This window comes from Curcuma longa, chromosome 18 (genome assembly GCF_044706935.1).
Source record: "Curcuma longa cultivar G26 ecotype Majalengka, Jawa Barat chromosome 18, ITB_CL_G26_1.1, whole genome shotgun sequence".
Taxonomy (NCBI): domain Eukaryota; kingdom Viridiplantae; phylum Streptophyta; class Magnoliopsida; order Zingiberales; family Zingiberaceae; genus Curcuma; species Curcuma longa.
In genome coordinates, this window is record NC_133878.1 from 2,249,847 (window position 1) to 2,268,750 (window position 18,904).

At 37.5% G+C, this 18,904-nt stretch overlaps 1 protein-coding gene across 1 annotated transcript; it reads left to right on the forward strand.

Moving 5' to 3' along the window:
- Nucleotides 1-677: 677 nt before the first annotated feature.
- On the forward strand, nt 678-1,628 carry LOC141812074 (uncharacterized). Its single transcript, XM_074700124.1, has 2 exons — nt 678-917; nt 1,029-1,628. The coding sequence occupies exons 1-2, from the start codon at nt 678-680 to the stop codon at nt 1,626-1,628; spliced, it is 840 nt and encodes a 279-aa protein (XP_074556225.1).
- Nucleotides 1,629-18,904: the final 17,276 nt, after the last annotated feature.

An 18,904-nucleotide genomic window follows, 5' to 3' on the forward strand; every position in this document is an offset into this window, starting at 1 on the left:
ATGAATTATGGTTGAAGTCATCAATTTTTTTTTTTGAATTTTCATTTATTTAACACAAACAAACATACATGTGCGAACTCACACTACCAGTGTTTAGTTGTTTTAGTTTTGTACAAGGTTTTTACAATTGAAGGGTATTAAATATTCACCCCTCTCCATATCAACGACCTAGTAAACATTTAATGGATTTGAAAAATTTTCAATTCAATTTCTGATTATATATATATATATATATATATATATATATATATAATATTAAAATTTTTAATTTAAAATTATAAATTAGATGGACTAAATTTATAAATTTATTATATTTTAATTTTAATTTTAAATTTAAAAAAATTATTCTGGATGATATGCATCGAGATATAGATCTATCCAAAACCTAAATCGACGACATGATCAGTCAAACTGAGGGCCGCTACAGCTCAATGATATTCGTTCTGGTCACCACGGGAAGAAACCTAGACCCTTTCAGAAGTCTCCGGATTTTGCACACGTATCCCCTTCATCTTCCCATGACGGCGCACGTGTCGTTCCACGCGTCGCCCCGCCGCCTTCCTCGAATCGTCTATTTGTCCGCGCATTGTCTCCTCCCGGCCTTCCCTATCTCAAGCCGTAGCTTTCCTCCTTTTTCACTTCACAACCCGCCAACGTCGAGAAGGAGATATTCCTTAATGGCTCCGAAGCGCGCCAAGGTCGTGAGGACCACCAAGAAGGTGGTCGAGGAGACCGTTGAAGTCCTCGGTGTGGCCGTCGACAGCCATAACAGCGTCGACCTCCCGGCCGCGTCGGACTCCAAGATTGTTGAGGTTGTGGTCGAGGCCAAGGAGGATGAAGTCCCCATTTCCGTCGTCGTCGTCGCCAAGGAAAAGAAAACAGAGCCTGAAACAGAGCAGAATCAGAGAGCTAAGGAAGCCTCCCCGGAAACAGAACAGACACAGCAGAAGAGAGACGGGGACGCAGAACTGGTGCGTGAGCAGCGAGCGAAGGAAAAGAAAATGAAGCCTGGAACAGAGCAAAAGAAGAGAGATAATGAAGCTTCCCCGGAGACAGAGGAGCCGCTTCCGCAGCAGAAGGGAGAGGGGGACGATGGAAGTAAAGGAAAGGAAGCGGCCGAGTCCATCGCCGACATGGAAACGCAAGAAGAAGAAGAAGGGGGAGAAGAGAGAGAAGAAAAGGGCGAGGAGGACGAGCGGGTGGAGAAGGAGGCAGAGCCTCCGACGCCCAGGAAGGTGGAGCAGCGAAAGGAAGTACCCGTCAAGGAGAGCAAGAAGGGAGGGAAGCGGAGGAAGAGGAGGAGGAGGTTGGGCGGTGGTGGGATGGACAGCGCGGGCGGCGGGTACAAGAGGTACGTGTTCCGGGTGCTGAAGCAGGTGCACCCAGGGCTGGGGATATCTGCGAGGGCGATGGCGGTGGTGGACGGCATGATTAGGGACATGTTCGAGCGGCTGGCAGACGAGGCGGCACGGCTATCGACCTACGCCGGGAAGGCGACGCTGTCATCGAGGGAGGTCCAAGCGGCGGTGCAGCTGGTGTTGCCGGGGGAGTTGGGCAGGCATGCGATCGCCGAGGGAAGCAAGGCCGTTGCTAACTACATGGCGGCCGCGTCGGGCGACGGCCACTAGTGGGAGCGGCGAGCGGAGATGTGGGAGAGTTGGCGGGACATTGTCGGTGGAGTTAGTTGTATATAGACAGCAAGGGCGGCGGGCGGGATTTTGGAATGCTCCGTAGTGTAGATTAGATTTCGTCACATGACATGTGCTAGTTAGTGTAGGTCTAAATAAGTTTGTGTTCGAATCTAACTTTAGATTTGTGTCGGATGTTTGCTAATTTTAATTAATCCTGGATGCTCTCATAATCTTTTGATAATCTGTCTCGACGTCTTACGTCAACTGAATCTGCCTAGGTGAAGCCTAGGTGAGATAACAAATTCCCTGCCTTGGTTGGTTGTGCAAAAATCCAAAACGGGCAAGATTAAAAAGAATTTTATCTCAATTTTCTTTTGTTGAATATTTTTTTCTTTTATAAATATGCTGCATTTTTACGTGTCTATTAAAAATAAAAAAAATCAGCGATTCAACTATGATACGTGAACTAATATAAAAGTGAATTTATATAAGGATTTTAGTTAAAAGAGTAAATAATACAGAATTTTAAAAATTATTACATAAATTATAAATATTAAATTATATTTTTTAAATGATAAATTTAAAAAATAAAGATGTATTTATATACTGAATTTTGTTAAAATTGTCGAGCGCGCTTATTTTCCATTTAAATTAGAGACTAGAAAATCAAATTTATATTAGAATAGATGGAATCAACGTAGTTTTATAATTGTGTGATATTATTCATTTTAAATTTAATCTTCGTAGTCTTATTTTTATATTCAACCTAAAAGGTCTCATAACAATTGAGATATTTTTTTTTATAATTCATGATCTTTTTTTAGGTATTTTTAATTGTATCCCAATAATTCTTTTACCATCATACATCAATCGAGGCCAACTTGACGTCCGATATCTTGACCCACCAGGTCTCCTTGCTTAAATGTTCGGTTCTCTTGATCCATTAAGACTATTTAGTATCCAGTTCAACTGACCTACTAGGACTTATCTATCTCGAGAGCTTCTCATGAGTTTTACTGGGAGCCCCCTATCATTGTCCCCATAGTCTAAGTCGGTCCCACATGATTCTACATAGACCATGGCTTTGATACCAATTGTTAAAATCGATGAAATCAACATATCTCCACAATGGTATGATATTGTTCATTTTAAGATTAAGCTCTTATGATTTTATTTTTGAGCTCAACCCAAAAGGCATCATACTAATGAAGATATCTTCTATCATATAAATTCATGATTTTTTTTAATGTATTTTTAATATAAGACTTTGATTGTATCCCAATAACTTAAACTGTTGTTAATTCTTTCCTTGTAGTGTTCCTAAGCGACATCACCCAATTGCTAGTTTATCTTACGATTTATAGTTTACAATTTTAGGGTCTAGATGATGGAAACATGAGTTTACAGTATAGTTTTCTAAATCCGTATGAATACAAAGTAGATTCATGCTTAAAGATCTAGTTTCATTGCTTATACAATAAAAAAATATAAAATGAATTATAGGATTGATGGGCGTGCTAGAGGAGGGTGAAAAACACTCGTCGTTCTTCGTTCTATTACAGAGACTAACAACAGTATTAAAATAAAGAGACAGGGGACTCGCGGATTTACTTGATTCCTAACCCCCATGGTTAGTGCATCCAAGGCCTATGTACAAGAGACATTCATCCACTAGTGGTCTCCTTTCTGGGCGTTTGTCTGGAGGTGAAAAAACCCATCTTACACTCCAATTCTTACACTCCAATTAATAATAAAAATTAAAGTACAAAGAGTAAGACTAAAATAAAGAATACTCTCGAGTCGATCGTTCTAGAAGTCCTCAGTGTAGCGCACCCTTCTTGGAGCTTCTCCAGTCGCACAAGCAAGATCCATTTGCATTCACCAGCACCACAGATGAAGAGTATGGAGAATTAGATGTGGCCTGGTGCTCTATGCTAAGGCTCCTTATATAGACCCTTCAAGGCACCTGATTCTTATCCGGACACCTAAATCTGATCCGATCTCTTCGATCTTTATCGGGACCAATTCTCTTTGATCTAAGCATCTGAACCATCCAAGGGCACCTAGACCATCCAAACACCTAGAGTAACATCTGGGCGCTCGGATCCAGTCAACTCGGGTTTGACCTGAGTTGACCTCAGACTTAGTTCGGCTGCTTCTATTTGCTCCTCTTATGCTTCCTCCATATTACTTCCATCTCTTGATCCCTAAAAGATCAGCATACAAATAAACAAGCAACCTAAGCTTACTTGTAATTCGTCTGATCTACTAGGCTTACCTAAATTTTACAGTGTAGGTTTAACTTACTGGCTTACCTGTGCCTAACTTTTTAGGACTAGTTACTTCCATGGTAGACTTCTCACCTGTCAAACATCTGGTCAGCCTTGACCTACTTGGATTTTTCCTTACCTAATCTCCAATTAGGACTAGTCACTTCCATAGATAGACTTCCCACCTTTCAAACATCCAATCACCCTTAATCTGCTTGGACTTTCCCTTGCCTAACCTCCAATTAGAACTTTCTTGCCCAGCTTCACTCACCAGGACTTCCTATCTAGCCTCCAACTAGGACTTCCTGCCTAGCTTCACTCACCAGGTCTTCCTTACCTAGTCCTCAAAACCAGGTCTTCCTTGTCCAATCCTCTAGATTAGGACTTCTTTTGCCTAACCACAACTAGGACTTTTCCTGTCTAGCCTCAACTAGGACTTCTCTTTGTCCAGTCTAACCGACTATGATTTCTTGTCCGGTCCAACTGACTAGGACTTCTCGCTAGTCTTCTGGTCAAACTGACCTTACTAGACTTCACTCACATCCAAATATTAGGTATTATTTAGATCAACCCTTGTTCAAACAAACTAAACCTAGGTGTATTGTCAAACATCGAAACTCTAGAGACAGATTTGTACTCCTTGCACCAACATGAATGACGACATAAAAAAAACAGAATCTAATTGTAATGAAAGTGTCATCGCTCGCATTGTCTTTTGTGAAATTTGTGATGTTTTATCAATTTTATCTTTGTTGAATTAAATTGAGTTCTAATGAGTGTTTGACCTTGTGTTACAACTTATATTTACACAAAAATCATTCTTACAGCAGGTTCATAACACAAATTCATAACATACAGCAGGTCGATAACATACAACTTATACAAGTTCATAACACAAATTCAAGTTACAACTTCCAACATAGAAGCTCCATAATTAACAGCAACAGGTCCATGGAGTTTTGCATGTGTTCATGTTCCTGCATGTTCTGCTTCAGCTCATGGGACAAGTTCTGCTGCCCATGGAGTTTTGCTAGACTTGGATAGTAAGCTCTGGCAACAAAAAGCTAGTCTTTTAGTTTTCTCACCATTGATAGATATCCTTGGCAAATTGTTTGAACCTACAAAAACATAATATGCAGAAGCTTAATAAGAAAGCAAACTAAGAAGCAAAGAGTTAAAGTATAACAGTTTGGTTTAATAACTGTAGTTAAGCTTATTTATGATATGGACAAAAGTAGCTAATAAATTAGAGCCATAAAATGAACTTTTCCAACAATATACCTTTCCCTCAGCAGCTGATTGCATCATTGCCTCTATCATTTTGTGAGAACTTCTAGCAATGGCCTGCATACCATCAACATTAGACGAATCCTTTAACCCATTTGGAGACCACTCACTTTCTTGGTCAATCCGTCTCTTGAATTCTTGCATCCTTTCTATGAGAGCTGCATGCTCATAGTTAGACCGTTCCCTTAATTGTTGTGCATAAGCCAGAACCTTTCAACAGACATGCAAATAAGAGTGGTATAATAATTTCAGATAATGTTATAACAAATATGAGCTTGGGATCAAATAATTAAATCTTAGTTGTGATTCAAATTTCAAGGATAATAGCAAGAATGTTGTGTAAGACTAAGAAGAATAGCGACCAACTTAGAAACATGGTTTGTTCAAAAGTTTAAAGTCTAGTAATTGAAGACTCCTAATCTTTAGAATCATAATTCCATCTACATAGCGACACATACCATAAGACAAGATATAAACAAAAAAGGAATGAATTTATCATCATTAGAAGAGTCCATTATTCAGTTCAAACCAAAGAACTGAATTAGCCCACATCAAATTCAAAACCAAACCAAATGAAAAATAGCAGCAGGACTAAGGGTTTAGTTTTGTTTGTCGGAACTCAGTTTTGTTTGCTTTTTATACAATACTCAAACAAATTCAATCTGGTTGGATTCAGATTGGAGATTGAATGCCATAGTCATCATCTAGGAGGAGTAGAATCCCATGCTGTTTTCATAAATCTAAATTATTGGTCTCTCTAAATTAAATGTCTCAGCTATGCACTAAATTATTGGTAAATCTAAATTAAATGATTAATTAAGCTACAATGGGTGAAAAATGCCCTTAATCAGTTGTGTACTTAGGCGGATGAGAAAGATGGAAGAGGAGAGGGGGTATGTAAAGAAAATAATTCATAATAAAATTTATTCCTTTAAATCCATCATTCAAGTAAACAAGCCACGGGGCTACCTGTTACTCTCAGTTACAGGAATGGACTAATTATTCCACCAACTAATAATTGATGCGTTACTTGTAGAAAAATAATGAACAAATCAATCTCAAGTTAAAGGAACTCAAAGATTAACCTGCAGGGAATTTTAAATTTTCTCATAACAGAAAAGAAAGGAGCTCATGTTTTGCTTCTTGTAATATTAGTTTAAACATTGAAAATCTTATCAAGAAAACAAAATGTGACTCAAAGAATAGAATCATAGAAAAGCAACAAAAGGATAAGAAAACACACCGTGCCTCTGTCAATATTTTTTGCAATTTCATCCATAAGTTTATTATTTTCATCCAAAATATGCTCTAAAGAGGGAGCTGTAAGACAAGGAATAAACAAATAATTACAATACGTGCAGAAGCAGAAAAGCATTGGCAAACTAACACAAAATAAACAACAAATAACACTAGTTACAAAGGGATCAAGGAATACTAATAAAAAAAGGTATAGATACTGCACATTTGATTCAATGGAATAGTTAATCCATTCCCTATAAATTCTCATGGAATAAATATAAACTCTCATTAGAAAGGGTTAAAAATGAACTCAGGATACAAAAATTTCCATAAACTTGTTATTCTCTTATTATCCTTCTTTAACTATTCTTTACTCTCATTAAGGAATGCCCATTCCTACAGTATTCAATTCTTCAAATAATTTCTATTTCTACTCTATTCAATTTTCCAAGAAATCCCTATTTTGAATGTGCAAAACAGACCCAAGTGGGATAGGCGGGCTAGACGGATCAGGCAGGTAAGGTAAGCATAGCAAACTAAGCCGAATTGGATAGACTGAACAGGTTGGCCAAGCGCGTGGATGCATCAGGCGAACTATTGTCTATTTAGGGATATTTTATCAACGTGGAGACTTATTACTCGTCTATTACTTATAAAATTGCTATCAACCAAACATAGAAATGAAAATGATCCATCTATTATACTACATGAACCAAACTAGGAAATATATATTCATACTACATTCCTTATCAATTCAATCCCGCATCAATTCCATTCCGTGAACCAAGCATAGCACCAGTGCATAACTAGTGGAAAGCCTGGAATGAGGCATAGAATATTTAAAGATGGCATAACAGGATAATCTAAATCCACCAGTATGCCAGAAAATTAAGAAACCTTTGTTGTTAATTGCTCATGCAGTTGTGCCACCAAGTTTTCCTCTTTTTTTGTTAAATATCATTCAGCTATGCACTAAAAAAGTCTATCATTATGATTATTGATCTCTCTCAAAAGCATTTTGAAGATTAACAACTTCTCCACCCTCATATTTTGAAGATTAAGTACCTGTCGAGTAGAGATCTAATCATCCTTTGGCTGCACATATTCATGGCTTGGTGTGTGCTTGTCTAAAAATTGCCAATGAAGACTGCAACCTGCACACAAATGACAATACTGCACTATTTATTGCGTTGGAGTGAGGACAAATGCTTGTTTAGGGATTAGGGATAAATGCTTGTTGATTGAAATCCTACTTACCTCTGCTTGCCGCTGTAGGGGAGGAAATAGGGTTTAGGCGCTGGAGTGAGGGACGACGGGTCGGACGACTGAGCACGGGCGGGCGGACAGAGCACGGCCGGAGAGAGCGAGCGCGGCCAGGAGAGCGATCGTGGTCGGCGAGAGCGAGCGGGCCAGAGCGCGGGCGCCGGACAGAGCACGATCGGGAGAGCGAGCGCGGGCCGTCGGGAGAGCGAGCGCGACCGAGAGAGCGAGCGCAGGCGGCCGAGCACGGGCAGGCGAGGGGCGGAGGCGAGCGGGAGAACGCCGGTCGCGAAGAGCGGGAGAACGCGCGGTTGGGAAAAACTAAAGGGCGTAACTTCGTACGGTAAAGCCGGATGGGAAGGGTTAAAGGCGGATGGGAAAAGGAAATTAAAGGAAAGGGTATTCGTATAGTGTATGGGAAAAGAAAATCGCGGACTCGTCCGATAAAAAACTTGGATATAAACCCTCTAAACCCTCAACGACAACGGTTTTTTAAAAGTGTTGTGGTTGACCCAAAATCAACACTAATAGACAACGCTTTCTGAACAAACGTTGTCTTTTGGTTTTCAAAGACAACGGTTTTGACTAAAAACGTTGTAAATTGAAAAACCACAACGCTTTTGCTAAAAACCGTTGTCTTTGGGGCGTTGTCTATTTAGGTTTAACCATCAGTTGGTTAAGTCCAAATTCCAAAAATAGACTTTTTGTTCATGGCGAGGCAGGGGCCTTCTTGATTATCGGAACAACGATCACTTCCTTAGACAAAGCCATTTTAAAAAATTATAACCTTAATTAATCAACTTCTTGAAAAACCCTAGTCTAACGAGTCTAGGATGTAGCGAAGTAGCTTCAGTTAGGCCGACTTAGCTAAATAGATCAAGTAAGGTACTCTTTACCCCATTTGACTACTTAGATCAAGCTTCCCTAACCTACTATCATCTCGCCCCACCCTGTTACTATATTGGCAAATGTTAACCAGTCATTTGTCCTTAATTAACCTTTCTAGCTTAAGCAATAATATGATAACATGATATTTATGTGTACATAAAGTAAAACATATGCATGTACATGACAAGTATGCATGAGTCAATCAAGGTAAATAATTTTTAATTTCTAATAATATATCAAATTCTTAATTTGATACATTTTGTGTGAACCTGCGCATGTGTCAACCTGTAGGGATACAATCATAGTTCCACATTGGAAATACATGGAAAAGATCATGAGTTTATAAGATAGAAGATATTTCCATTGGTATGAGACCTTTTGAGTTGAGCCCAAGAACAAAACCATAAGGGCTTAGACCTAAAGTGGACAATATCATACCATTGTGGAGATATTTTAATTCCATTGATACTGACAATTGGTATCAGAACCATAGTCTATGTAAAGTCATGTGGGACCCTTAGAAAAAATGAAGGAGATAGGGGAGGCCCGAACCATAAGGAGAATGGTAGGGGTCTCTTAGTAGGGGGAGTCTGGACCCGGACCATGAGGAAAATGGTAGGGGGCTCTCAGTGGTCCTTTATTTGAGGGGAGGATTATTGGGATACAATCAAAGTCCCATATTGGAATTACATAGAAACGAACACAAATTTATAAAATGGAAGATATCTCCATTGGTATGAGGTCTTTTGAATTGAGCATAAAATCATAAGACTTTAGGTCCAAAGTGGATAATATTATACCATTGTGGAGATATTATAATTTCATCGGTACTAACACAACCTACTTTAACACACTTTAAATTTTATTTCATTATGTAATATTTTAAGTTAGTTTCATAGTTATAAATATTTTATTATAAGTAGATTCATGTCTTTTAATTTCTTTTTGTTTGAATTATTAAGTCATGGATTTAATTTTTAGTTATGCTTAAATTATTAATTTTTTAAACTTTTATTTTTCTTTTTCTTTTTTTAATTTATTTTTGAATTATTAGTTTGATTATGTTACATAATTAAATGAAACTTAAAAATAATTTAAATTTAAATTTGACTTGTTAAAATTTATAAAATAATTTTCTTAAATTTAAGGATTTAATTTTAAATTTTTTAAATTTAAATTTAAATTTTTAGAATTATTTATTATTTTATTATTAAAAGATACACGATTATAGTAAATTTTATTATTTAATTTTAAGTTTTTAGTGTTTAAATTTGAATTAGTATTTTTTTTAACTTTGAAAATTTATTGTAAGAATTTTTAAGATTTAATTTAAATTTTTTATGATTGAATTATTAATTTTTGTATTTTTCTTGATGGATTTTAAATTTTCCTCATTATTAGTATTATTTTAATTATTTGATTTTAAATTATTTATTAAAATTAAATTATTTAATTTATCATTATCTCGATTGAATAAGTTAAAGAATTGATCTAATTTTTTATTTATTAAAATTATATCTTAATTAATTAAATTATTTAAATTAGTCATATTATTATTTAATATAATTTAATTTAAATTTATCAAATTAGATAATTTTGAATTAGTCAAATTAGATAAATTTTTATTATTAATAAAATCTAAATTTATATTTTTTAAATTAATTAATTTATTTTGATTTAATAAAATTTCAGATTTTTTTGACTTTTTTAAATTTGTTAATTTTAAATTTTTTATATTTTTTAAATTATATATATTTTCAACAAAATTAACTCTAGCATGTAAAATCATAGGAGTATTTTCATAATTAAACATACTTACCATAATCGCATCCCTTAATTTCGATTTCTTCTCTGTCATCTTCTTCTCTGAGTGTCAATTCTCATAGTGTCCGTGGTTTTGGCACTTGAAGCATGTGATGTGCATTTTGTTCCTCCGGACTCCTGACATTTATTGCTCCGTTGCCACCAATGGTGTCGTCCAAGTCTTACGAGTAGGGCATTAATTTTTGTAGTGCCCTCTCTCCCTACACTTAAAATAAATAATATAAAACTTAAAATGAACTTTACAATTATTACCTTTCTCCCCCTCTATCTTTGCCGTCTTGCTCCTATGGCGGTTAGTCCAATTAAGAGCAGGCCTGCTCTGATACCAATTGTAGGATCAATGGGCATGCTAGAAGGGGTGAATAGTGCGCATCGTTCGTTCGTTCTATTACAGAGACTAGCAACGATATTAAATAAAGAGACATGGGACTCGCGAATTTACTTGGTTCTTAACCCCAAGATTAAAACATCTAAGGACTATGTACGGGAGGCGTCCATTCACTAGTGGTCTCCTTTTCAGACGTTTGTCCAGAGGCAGAGAAACTCATCTTACAGTCAAATCAATAATAGAAATTAAAGTACAAATAAGTAAGACTAAAATAAAGAATACTCTCAAGTGGGCCGTTCTGGATGTCTTGAACGTAGCACACACTTCTTGGAGCTTCCTCAGTCGCACGAGTAGGATCCATTCGCGTTCACCAGCATTGTAGGATGAAGAGTATGGAGAATTAGATGTGGCCTGGTGCTCCATGCTGAGACTCCTTATATAGACCCTTCCGGGCGCTTAGATTCTTATCCAGGTGTTTGGATTCGATCCGATCTATTTGGTCTTTATCGGGGCTGATTCTCTTTGATTCGGGCGCATGGACCATCCAGGGGCGCTTGGACCATTCGGGTGACTGGAGTAATATCTGAGCGTCCAGATCCAATCAACTTGGGTTTGATCTAAGTTGACCCCGGGCCTGGTTCGGCTATTTTTGTTTGCTCCTCTTATACTTTCTCCATTTTGCTTTCAGCTCCTAGTCTTTGAAAGATCAGCATACAAATAAACAAGCAACCTAAGCATACCTATAGTCCGTCTGACAAATTAGGCTTACCTAAGTATTACCCTATAGGTCTAACCTATTGACTTACCTGTGCCTAACTTTTAGTTAAGAATAGTCATTTCCATAGATAGACTTCCTACCTATCAAACATCTGGTCAGCCTTGACTTGCTTGGATTTTTCCTTGTCTAACCTCCAATTAGGACTAATCACTTCCATAGGTAGATTTCTCACCTGTCAAACATCCAATCACCCTTGACCCTGGGCTTGGTTTGACTACTTCTGTTTGCTCCTCTTATACTTTCTCCATTTTACTTCCAGCTCCTAATCCCTGCAAGATCAGCATACAAAAAAACAAATAAACTAAGCTTACCTGTAGTCCGTCTGACCTACTAGGTTTACCTAAGTCTTACACTTTAGGTCTAACCTATTGACTTACCTGTGCCTAACTTTCAGTTAGGAATAGTCACTTCCATAGATAGACTTTTCACCTGTCAAACATCCAGCCAGCCTTGACTGCTTGGACTTTCCCTAGCTTAACCTCCAATTAAGACTAGTCACTCCCATAGGTAGACTTTCCACCTGCCAAACATCCGATCACCCTTGACCTGCTTGAATTTTTTCCTTGCCTAACCTCCAGCCAGGACTTCCTTGCCTAGCTTTACTCACCAAGACTTCCTACTCAAACTTTCTGCCCAACTTTACTCACCAGGTCTTCCTTGTCTAGCCCTTTAAATCAGGTCTTTCTTGTCCAATCCTCCAGATCAGGACTTCTTTTTCCTAGCCGCAACTATGACTTTTCTTGCCTAGCTTCAACTATGACTTCTCCTTACTTGGTCTAACCGATTATGACTTTTTGCCCGATCCAACTGACTAGGACTTCTCGCTAGTCTTTTGGTCAAACTGACATGACTAGACTTCACTCACATCCAAATATTAGGTCTTGTTTGGATCAACTCTTGATCAAACAGACCAGACCTAGGTATATTGTCAAGCATTGAAACTCTGAGGACAGACTAGTACTCCTTGCACGAACATGAATGATGACACAAAATAAATAGAATCTAATTGCAACGAAAGTGTCATCGCTCGCATCGTCTTTTGTGAAATTCAGAGATCTTGCAAAAAGCACGAGCAGATCTTTCGTAGGGTGTTGGAGGTGACGGCATCATATATGTACTCCTTGCTAATGAGTGGCATGGAGATCTGTCAGATTATCTAGTCCTACAAGGACTGATCTGAATCTATTATTAACTCATCATCAATAACAGATTTAGGGTTAACAGGTTCTACACATATAACCTAACATCCCAACCCAAACCCGTGAATACTTTAATTAGATCACTTTTTTGAGTTTGATTCAGTATGACACAATCAGGTGTAATAATAAATTAATATGTAAGTCCATCAATAATGAAATTAAATCCAAGAAACATCCACTTGGGCTATATATGATTTTGTATATAACACACAACCAAAATGTTGAAAATTTAAATGAAAACAAAAAGAGGTGAATGGCAGAGATTCTATTATAGGTGAGAGTTTAGTCCCATATTGAGAGTTTCATAATTTTATTGTTGGTTTATAATGTATCACAACTATTTAGGTTGTAACATATATATGAGGAGAGGCTCTCTCCCATGCGTGAACCCTTAGGTGGTATAAATCCAGGGCCTAGATTGAACTAAACCAAATTTATCCAAGTGAATCAACTAATGTTTTGACATATGAATCATCTTTTTGTTAATGCTCAAATGTGTAACGGGAAACATCAATGTGTTTGATGTGTAATGATTGGATGTTAATGGTGTATCTATAACCACCCAAGTGAAATGGTCGACCACTGATGGTTGGAAATTGACATTTCCAATCGAGAGGGGAAAGACACTAAATGGCCTTTAATCGGTCATTTATGTTGGTGCAATCGATCTTTGATTAAAGTTGACTAGTTTAGCCAAGCTTGAGTTGACTTCAGTTGAATTTTCGATATTTGATCAATATGTTAAGTTGGTTTTGAGTAAAAGTCAAGTAGATCAAGGTTGATCAAATACTTGATAAAGAAGTGAAAAGTTCAAATGGATCACAGTTAATCGAACACTTAGTGATCAAAAGTCTAACATGAAGTTGGAACAAGATGAAAAGTTTAAGTGGATCACGATTGACTGGACACTTGGTAATTGAAAATCCAATAGGGAGTTGGAAAGTGAAAAGTCCAAGTAGGTCATGGGTGATTAGACATTTGGTGGTCAAAAGTCCAAATGGAGTTGGCACAAGAAGAAAATCCAAGTGGGTCATGATTAATCAGACACTTGACAGTTGAAAATCCAACAAGGAGTTCGTATGAGGTGTTAAGTCCCAATAGTAGGTTAAGATTGATCTGATGCTAGGCAACAAGGAAGTCCTGACAGGTCAAGATTGACCAAATGCTAGGTAACGAGAAGTCTCAACAGGTCAAGGTTGACTGAATATCAGGCAAAAGAAGTCTTGATAGGTTGAGGTTAACTAGATACCAGACAAAATAAGAATTCAATATTGGTAAAGCTGAAATAGAAGTATTAGTCGATTGATAGAGTGTATCGATCGATTAATGGTCGTAAAAATCCAAAAATAGGGTTGGTACAGTATGATGAACAGTGATCATGGATAGTAATTTACTATAATAATAGTCAGTTGATTAGTTGTATCAGTCAACTAATGGCACTTTACAACATACAGAAGCTTCAACAATCAACTGAAAAACTCAATTGATGGCATCTATCAACTAATGGAACTATAACAACGAATAGAAGTTTCAGAAATTGATTGGAAAACTCAACTGATTGTATCAGTCAACTAATGATGGATATCAGTCAATTGATGTCGATCAGGAATCGAACAGAAGCAAATTGATTCGACTGCAAGATTCAATTGATTAGGCAATAATCGACTGATGGTAATGAGCAATCAACTGATACTAAGATGGATCAATCAACTGGTGGGTAGATCAGTCGATAAATTGGCAAAAATTAGTCCCAATCTAAAGGTTATAAAAGTAGAGTTTCGAGGAGATTTTCGATGTCGATTCTTGGAGGTTTGAGGACAAAGTATTGTTGTATTTTTAGACCAACAAAAGACATTCCGAAGCTACCAACAACAAGTAAAGTGAAGCTCTCATCTTTAAAAGTTATTTTTCATTCATTTGTAGTTGTCTTTTTGTTTCGTTGTTGTATTGCTGTGAAAAGGTTGTAAGAGGCTTTTCTGCATTCCGACCGTATTAGCGTGTGATCTTGTTTTGTTGGCATCAAGTTTGTTTTAAGTTTCTACAGTGTATTCAAACAATGAGAATAAAATCAAGATGAAGCAATTGGAGCTATTCACCCTCCCCCCTCTAGCTCGCATGGGTCCTACCAATTTACTACTACGAAAGGTGGAGCTCCTATATAAGAAGGTCATGATCATGAGTAGAGACAAGTGCTAGAGTAGATACAATAACAAAGAAATCCTTCCACCTTCATTCCCCTCATTTCTTTCTTTTTGGCACTCGATAGCTTTACCCATGATAGTGTTCGATTACAAGCTCAGTTCGTTGCGATCGACCCATGCTTGGTAATGATCACGATCTGCCATTGTATCTTGGGAAATAGACCTCCTTCGTAACCTCGAAACACCACCGGAGGAGATGAATCTATTTTAAGGAAACTACATGAAATGTAGGCCTCAACTTCTCCTTTTTCGAGCTTGATGATTCATTCTTGACAGTCGGGTGATTTGGTCTCTTGACTCAGCAGCTCGAGCAATGCATCAACTCGGCAAATCACTCGACCAACTTGGTACTCATAGACTCGGCACTCAGTGACTTGGCAACCATCTCGAGCGTTCGACATCTAGATTCGACAACCCACTCGAGCGACACTTAGACTCGGGTGACACTTGGACTTCAAAAACACTCCGACCGCTCAGACCTCGTGACACTTACGACAACTTGGGAGCATTTTGCTAGCAACTTCCCACTTGGGTTTGGGAAGTATTCGACCCGCTTGAACCTCGTACTTGAGAGCACTCGACATACGACCATCAACGCCCCACTTGAGCTCAAACAACCCACAAGCTCACTTCAGATAACTAGATCAACCTTGCAGCTTGAGATTAACACCTCAAGTCATTTAACAAATAAATCATAGTTGGATTCTTGTAATTTTCAATTGAGCATATTCCTTGTAACTCGGCAAATATCTTCAATGAGATTATACAATAAATTCCAACACAAAATTCCTTAGCCGAGCTAAAAAATATCATATACTATAAAATAATCTGGTCCATTAATTTAGTAGTATAGGATTAAAAAGTTCATAGTCACTATGTAATTTCTAATATGACCCAATAGTAATCACAATAACAATGTCATTAATGATATAGATTAGATGTGGATGTGTAGCATAATAATTGCATGAAATGTGATTTATACATATTAATTCTCAATTGGTCCTCCATATGATCCTTAAAATAGATTCAATCATGTTGGCAAACACTTTATGCTAAATTATAATAGCAAACCATGATTACACTTTATGACTCTAAACAGAGTCTAACATCACATTTATAAATACTATATACTAAACAACATTAATAAATCATGATAGCTTTATTTAAAGTGTTAAATGAAATATACACATGTATCAAAAAACTTAAATTCGTATGATAACAAAAATATACATGTATTCATCACATAGAGCAACACATAAGAAATACATCTTCAGATATTTCAAATACGAAAGACTGCATACATATGCTCTTTACTAGGATAATGCATAAACTGACTAACAACACAAATAACATAAGCAATATCAGGTCTAGTTTGAGAAAGATAAATTAACCTTCCTACAAGACGTTGATACCTCCCTTTATCAGTAGGAACTTGATTAGGAAGAATAGGGAGTCCATGATTCATCTCAATGGACGTCTCTATTGATTTGCAGTCCAACATCCCTATTTCAGCAAGCAAATCAAGAACATACTTCCTTTGCGAAAGTATAATCCCTTCATTTGATCTTGCCACTTCAATGCCTAAAAAATACTTTAATTGTCCGAGATCTATCATTTCAAATTCTTTCGATAGATATTTTTGCAAATCATTTATTTCTTTTGGATCATCTCCTGTAATGATCATGTCATCAACATGCATAATTAGAATTGTAACCTTACCATCCTTATGTTTGATAAACAAGGTATTGTTCGAATTACTTTGTTTGTACCCAAAATCTCTCATGGACTTCGAAAATCTTCCAAACCAAGCTCTGGGAGACTATTTTAGGCCATACAAAGAATTCTTCAATTTACACACCTTACCAAGGTCTCTTGGGTCATTCTTCATACCAGGCCGTATATCCATGTATATCTCTTCCTCCAAATGCCCATTGAAAAATGCATTCTTCGTATCAAGTTGGTGCAAAAATCAACTTTATTTCCTGCAAGTGCAATTAAGATTCGAACATTATTGATCTTTGCCACATGTATGAAAGTCTCCTCAAAATCAATTCTATGGCGTTGTGTATATCCCTTGACAACCAATCTTTCCTTGTATCTATCAATAGTTTCATCTGCATTAAACTTCACATTAAACACCCAATGACATCCTATAGTCTTCTTTCTGATAGGCTTGTCTACTACCTCCCATGTATCATTCTTCTGAAGAGCCTCCAATTCTTCATTTATTGTTGTTGTCCATTTTGGATCCTTCAATGCGTCCTGAGGTGGATCATTTTGAGCCAGATCTTCAGTTGTTGATGTAGAAGAGGAAATGTCATGAGTTTTAGCTACATCTTGATTATTTGTTTCTGTCTCATAAGACAATTGATCTTCAGGAATCAAGTGGTCGATTATTTGCCCATTTTCTGCTGCTACAGGAACAGTCTCAGCTATTGTAGGAACTTCAAATTGTTCCTCCAAGTGCTCCAATTCTTTAAAGACATCAATATTAGCAATAGGATGAGGATTCCCTTCACTACCACCCCTCCCCCAAAGGGAAGACTGGGAAACTCCCCCTAGTAATATCGCTCAGATTCATGGAATGAGACATCAAGAGAGATATGCATTTTGTTAGTGAGTTGATCATAACATCTGTACCCTTTTTGAAATTCTGCACAACCCATAAAAATATATTTCTTCGCACGAGGATCAACCTTTCTACGTTGTAGTATTGGTATGTGGACATAAGCAGTGCACCCAAACACACAGGGCTCTAAATTAGGCATAGACGAGATGGACAAAAAAGTATGAAGCTTCTGATAAGAATTTTTGAACTCAATTACTCGTGAGGGAGTACAGTTAATAACATATGCTGTCGATTTTACTGCTTCACCCCAATAAGATCTAGATACATTCATACCAAACAAAGTGTTGGAACTTGGAGATGGCTAGAGGGGGGTGAATAGCCTACTTTTCGAAAATCTAAGAGTTTTCTCCTACAAATTCGTTAGTGAACAGCGGAAATATAGCAAACAAAACGAAATCAAGAAGACACAACGATATACGAGGTTCGGGGATAACTTGCCCCTACTCCTCGGCGTGTCCGTAAGGTGGACGAAACCTTGATCTTCGATAGATCGAACCCCGGCGAAACCGGCTAGAACAATTTCCTCCTTCTCGGTGGAGTGACCTCTCCACAACAATCTCAATGATAAAATGTAAGTGCAGAGATTTAGAAAGAGCTGAGATTGAGGCTATTACAATATGAACTTACAGCACAAGCCTGCCTCAATCAGATAGAAAACTCAAACTTCCCGAGAGCAAGAACCTCGTTGCACCACCTCGGGCAGCAGAGCTTCAGTAAGCACTACGGGAGCAGGAAACACACGAGCAAGAGCAAGAAGACGCGCATTGCACTTAGGGTTTTTGAATCTCAGCGTTAACCCCTCTTCTTCTTCATCTCTTGCTTTTAAGCTGCTTGCTTCAACGGCCTCTGAGTTCACTGCAGATCAACCTGATCATCCTCTGCAGCTCAGACTTTGTCTTTGCCTGAAAGCAACGTGAAGACAAGCTCGACAATCCTGCACAAGCTAAAGCAAAACCTTGACCTTTCTCATTCTTTGTCAAATTCAAACTTCTCCTGCCAATTCACAGATGATTAGCAAATCATATAAGAGATAAGAGATAAGAGATAGTCAGATAATCAGAAATCAGAGCAGTCGGTCAGAATAAAGTATAATCGATCAAGCGATCGATCAAATATCGTAGACCGTTTCTCACTAAAGCGTGTAATCGATCGACTGATCGATTTCATAGGTTCTTAATCTATCGATCGATCAATTAAGGAATGGTAATCGATCAGTTGATCGATTACCAGTCGCTAACTCGATTTCCCAGTAAAGCTTGTGATCGATTAACCAATCGATTACCTTTGAATCTGTGGGATTCCCGAAAACTCACAGAAGGTACCGTAATCGATCACCCGATCGATTCCACTATAGCATAATCGATTGACTA

Coding starts and splice junctions, on each gene's coding strand:
- LOC141812074 (XM_074700124.1), top strand. CDS start 678: ATGGCTCCGAAGCGCGCCAAGGTCGTGAGGACCACCAAGAAGGTGGTC. Junction 918..1,028: donor AGAATCAGAGAGCTAAGGAA/GCCTCCCCGGAA, acceptor GAGCAAAAGAAG/AGAGATAATGAAGCTTCCCC.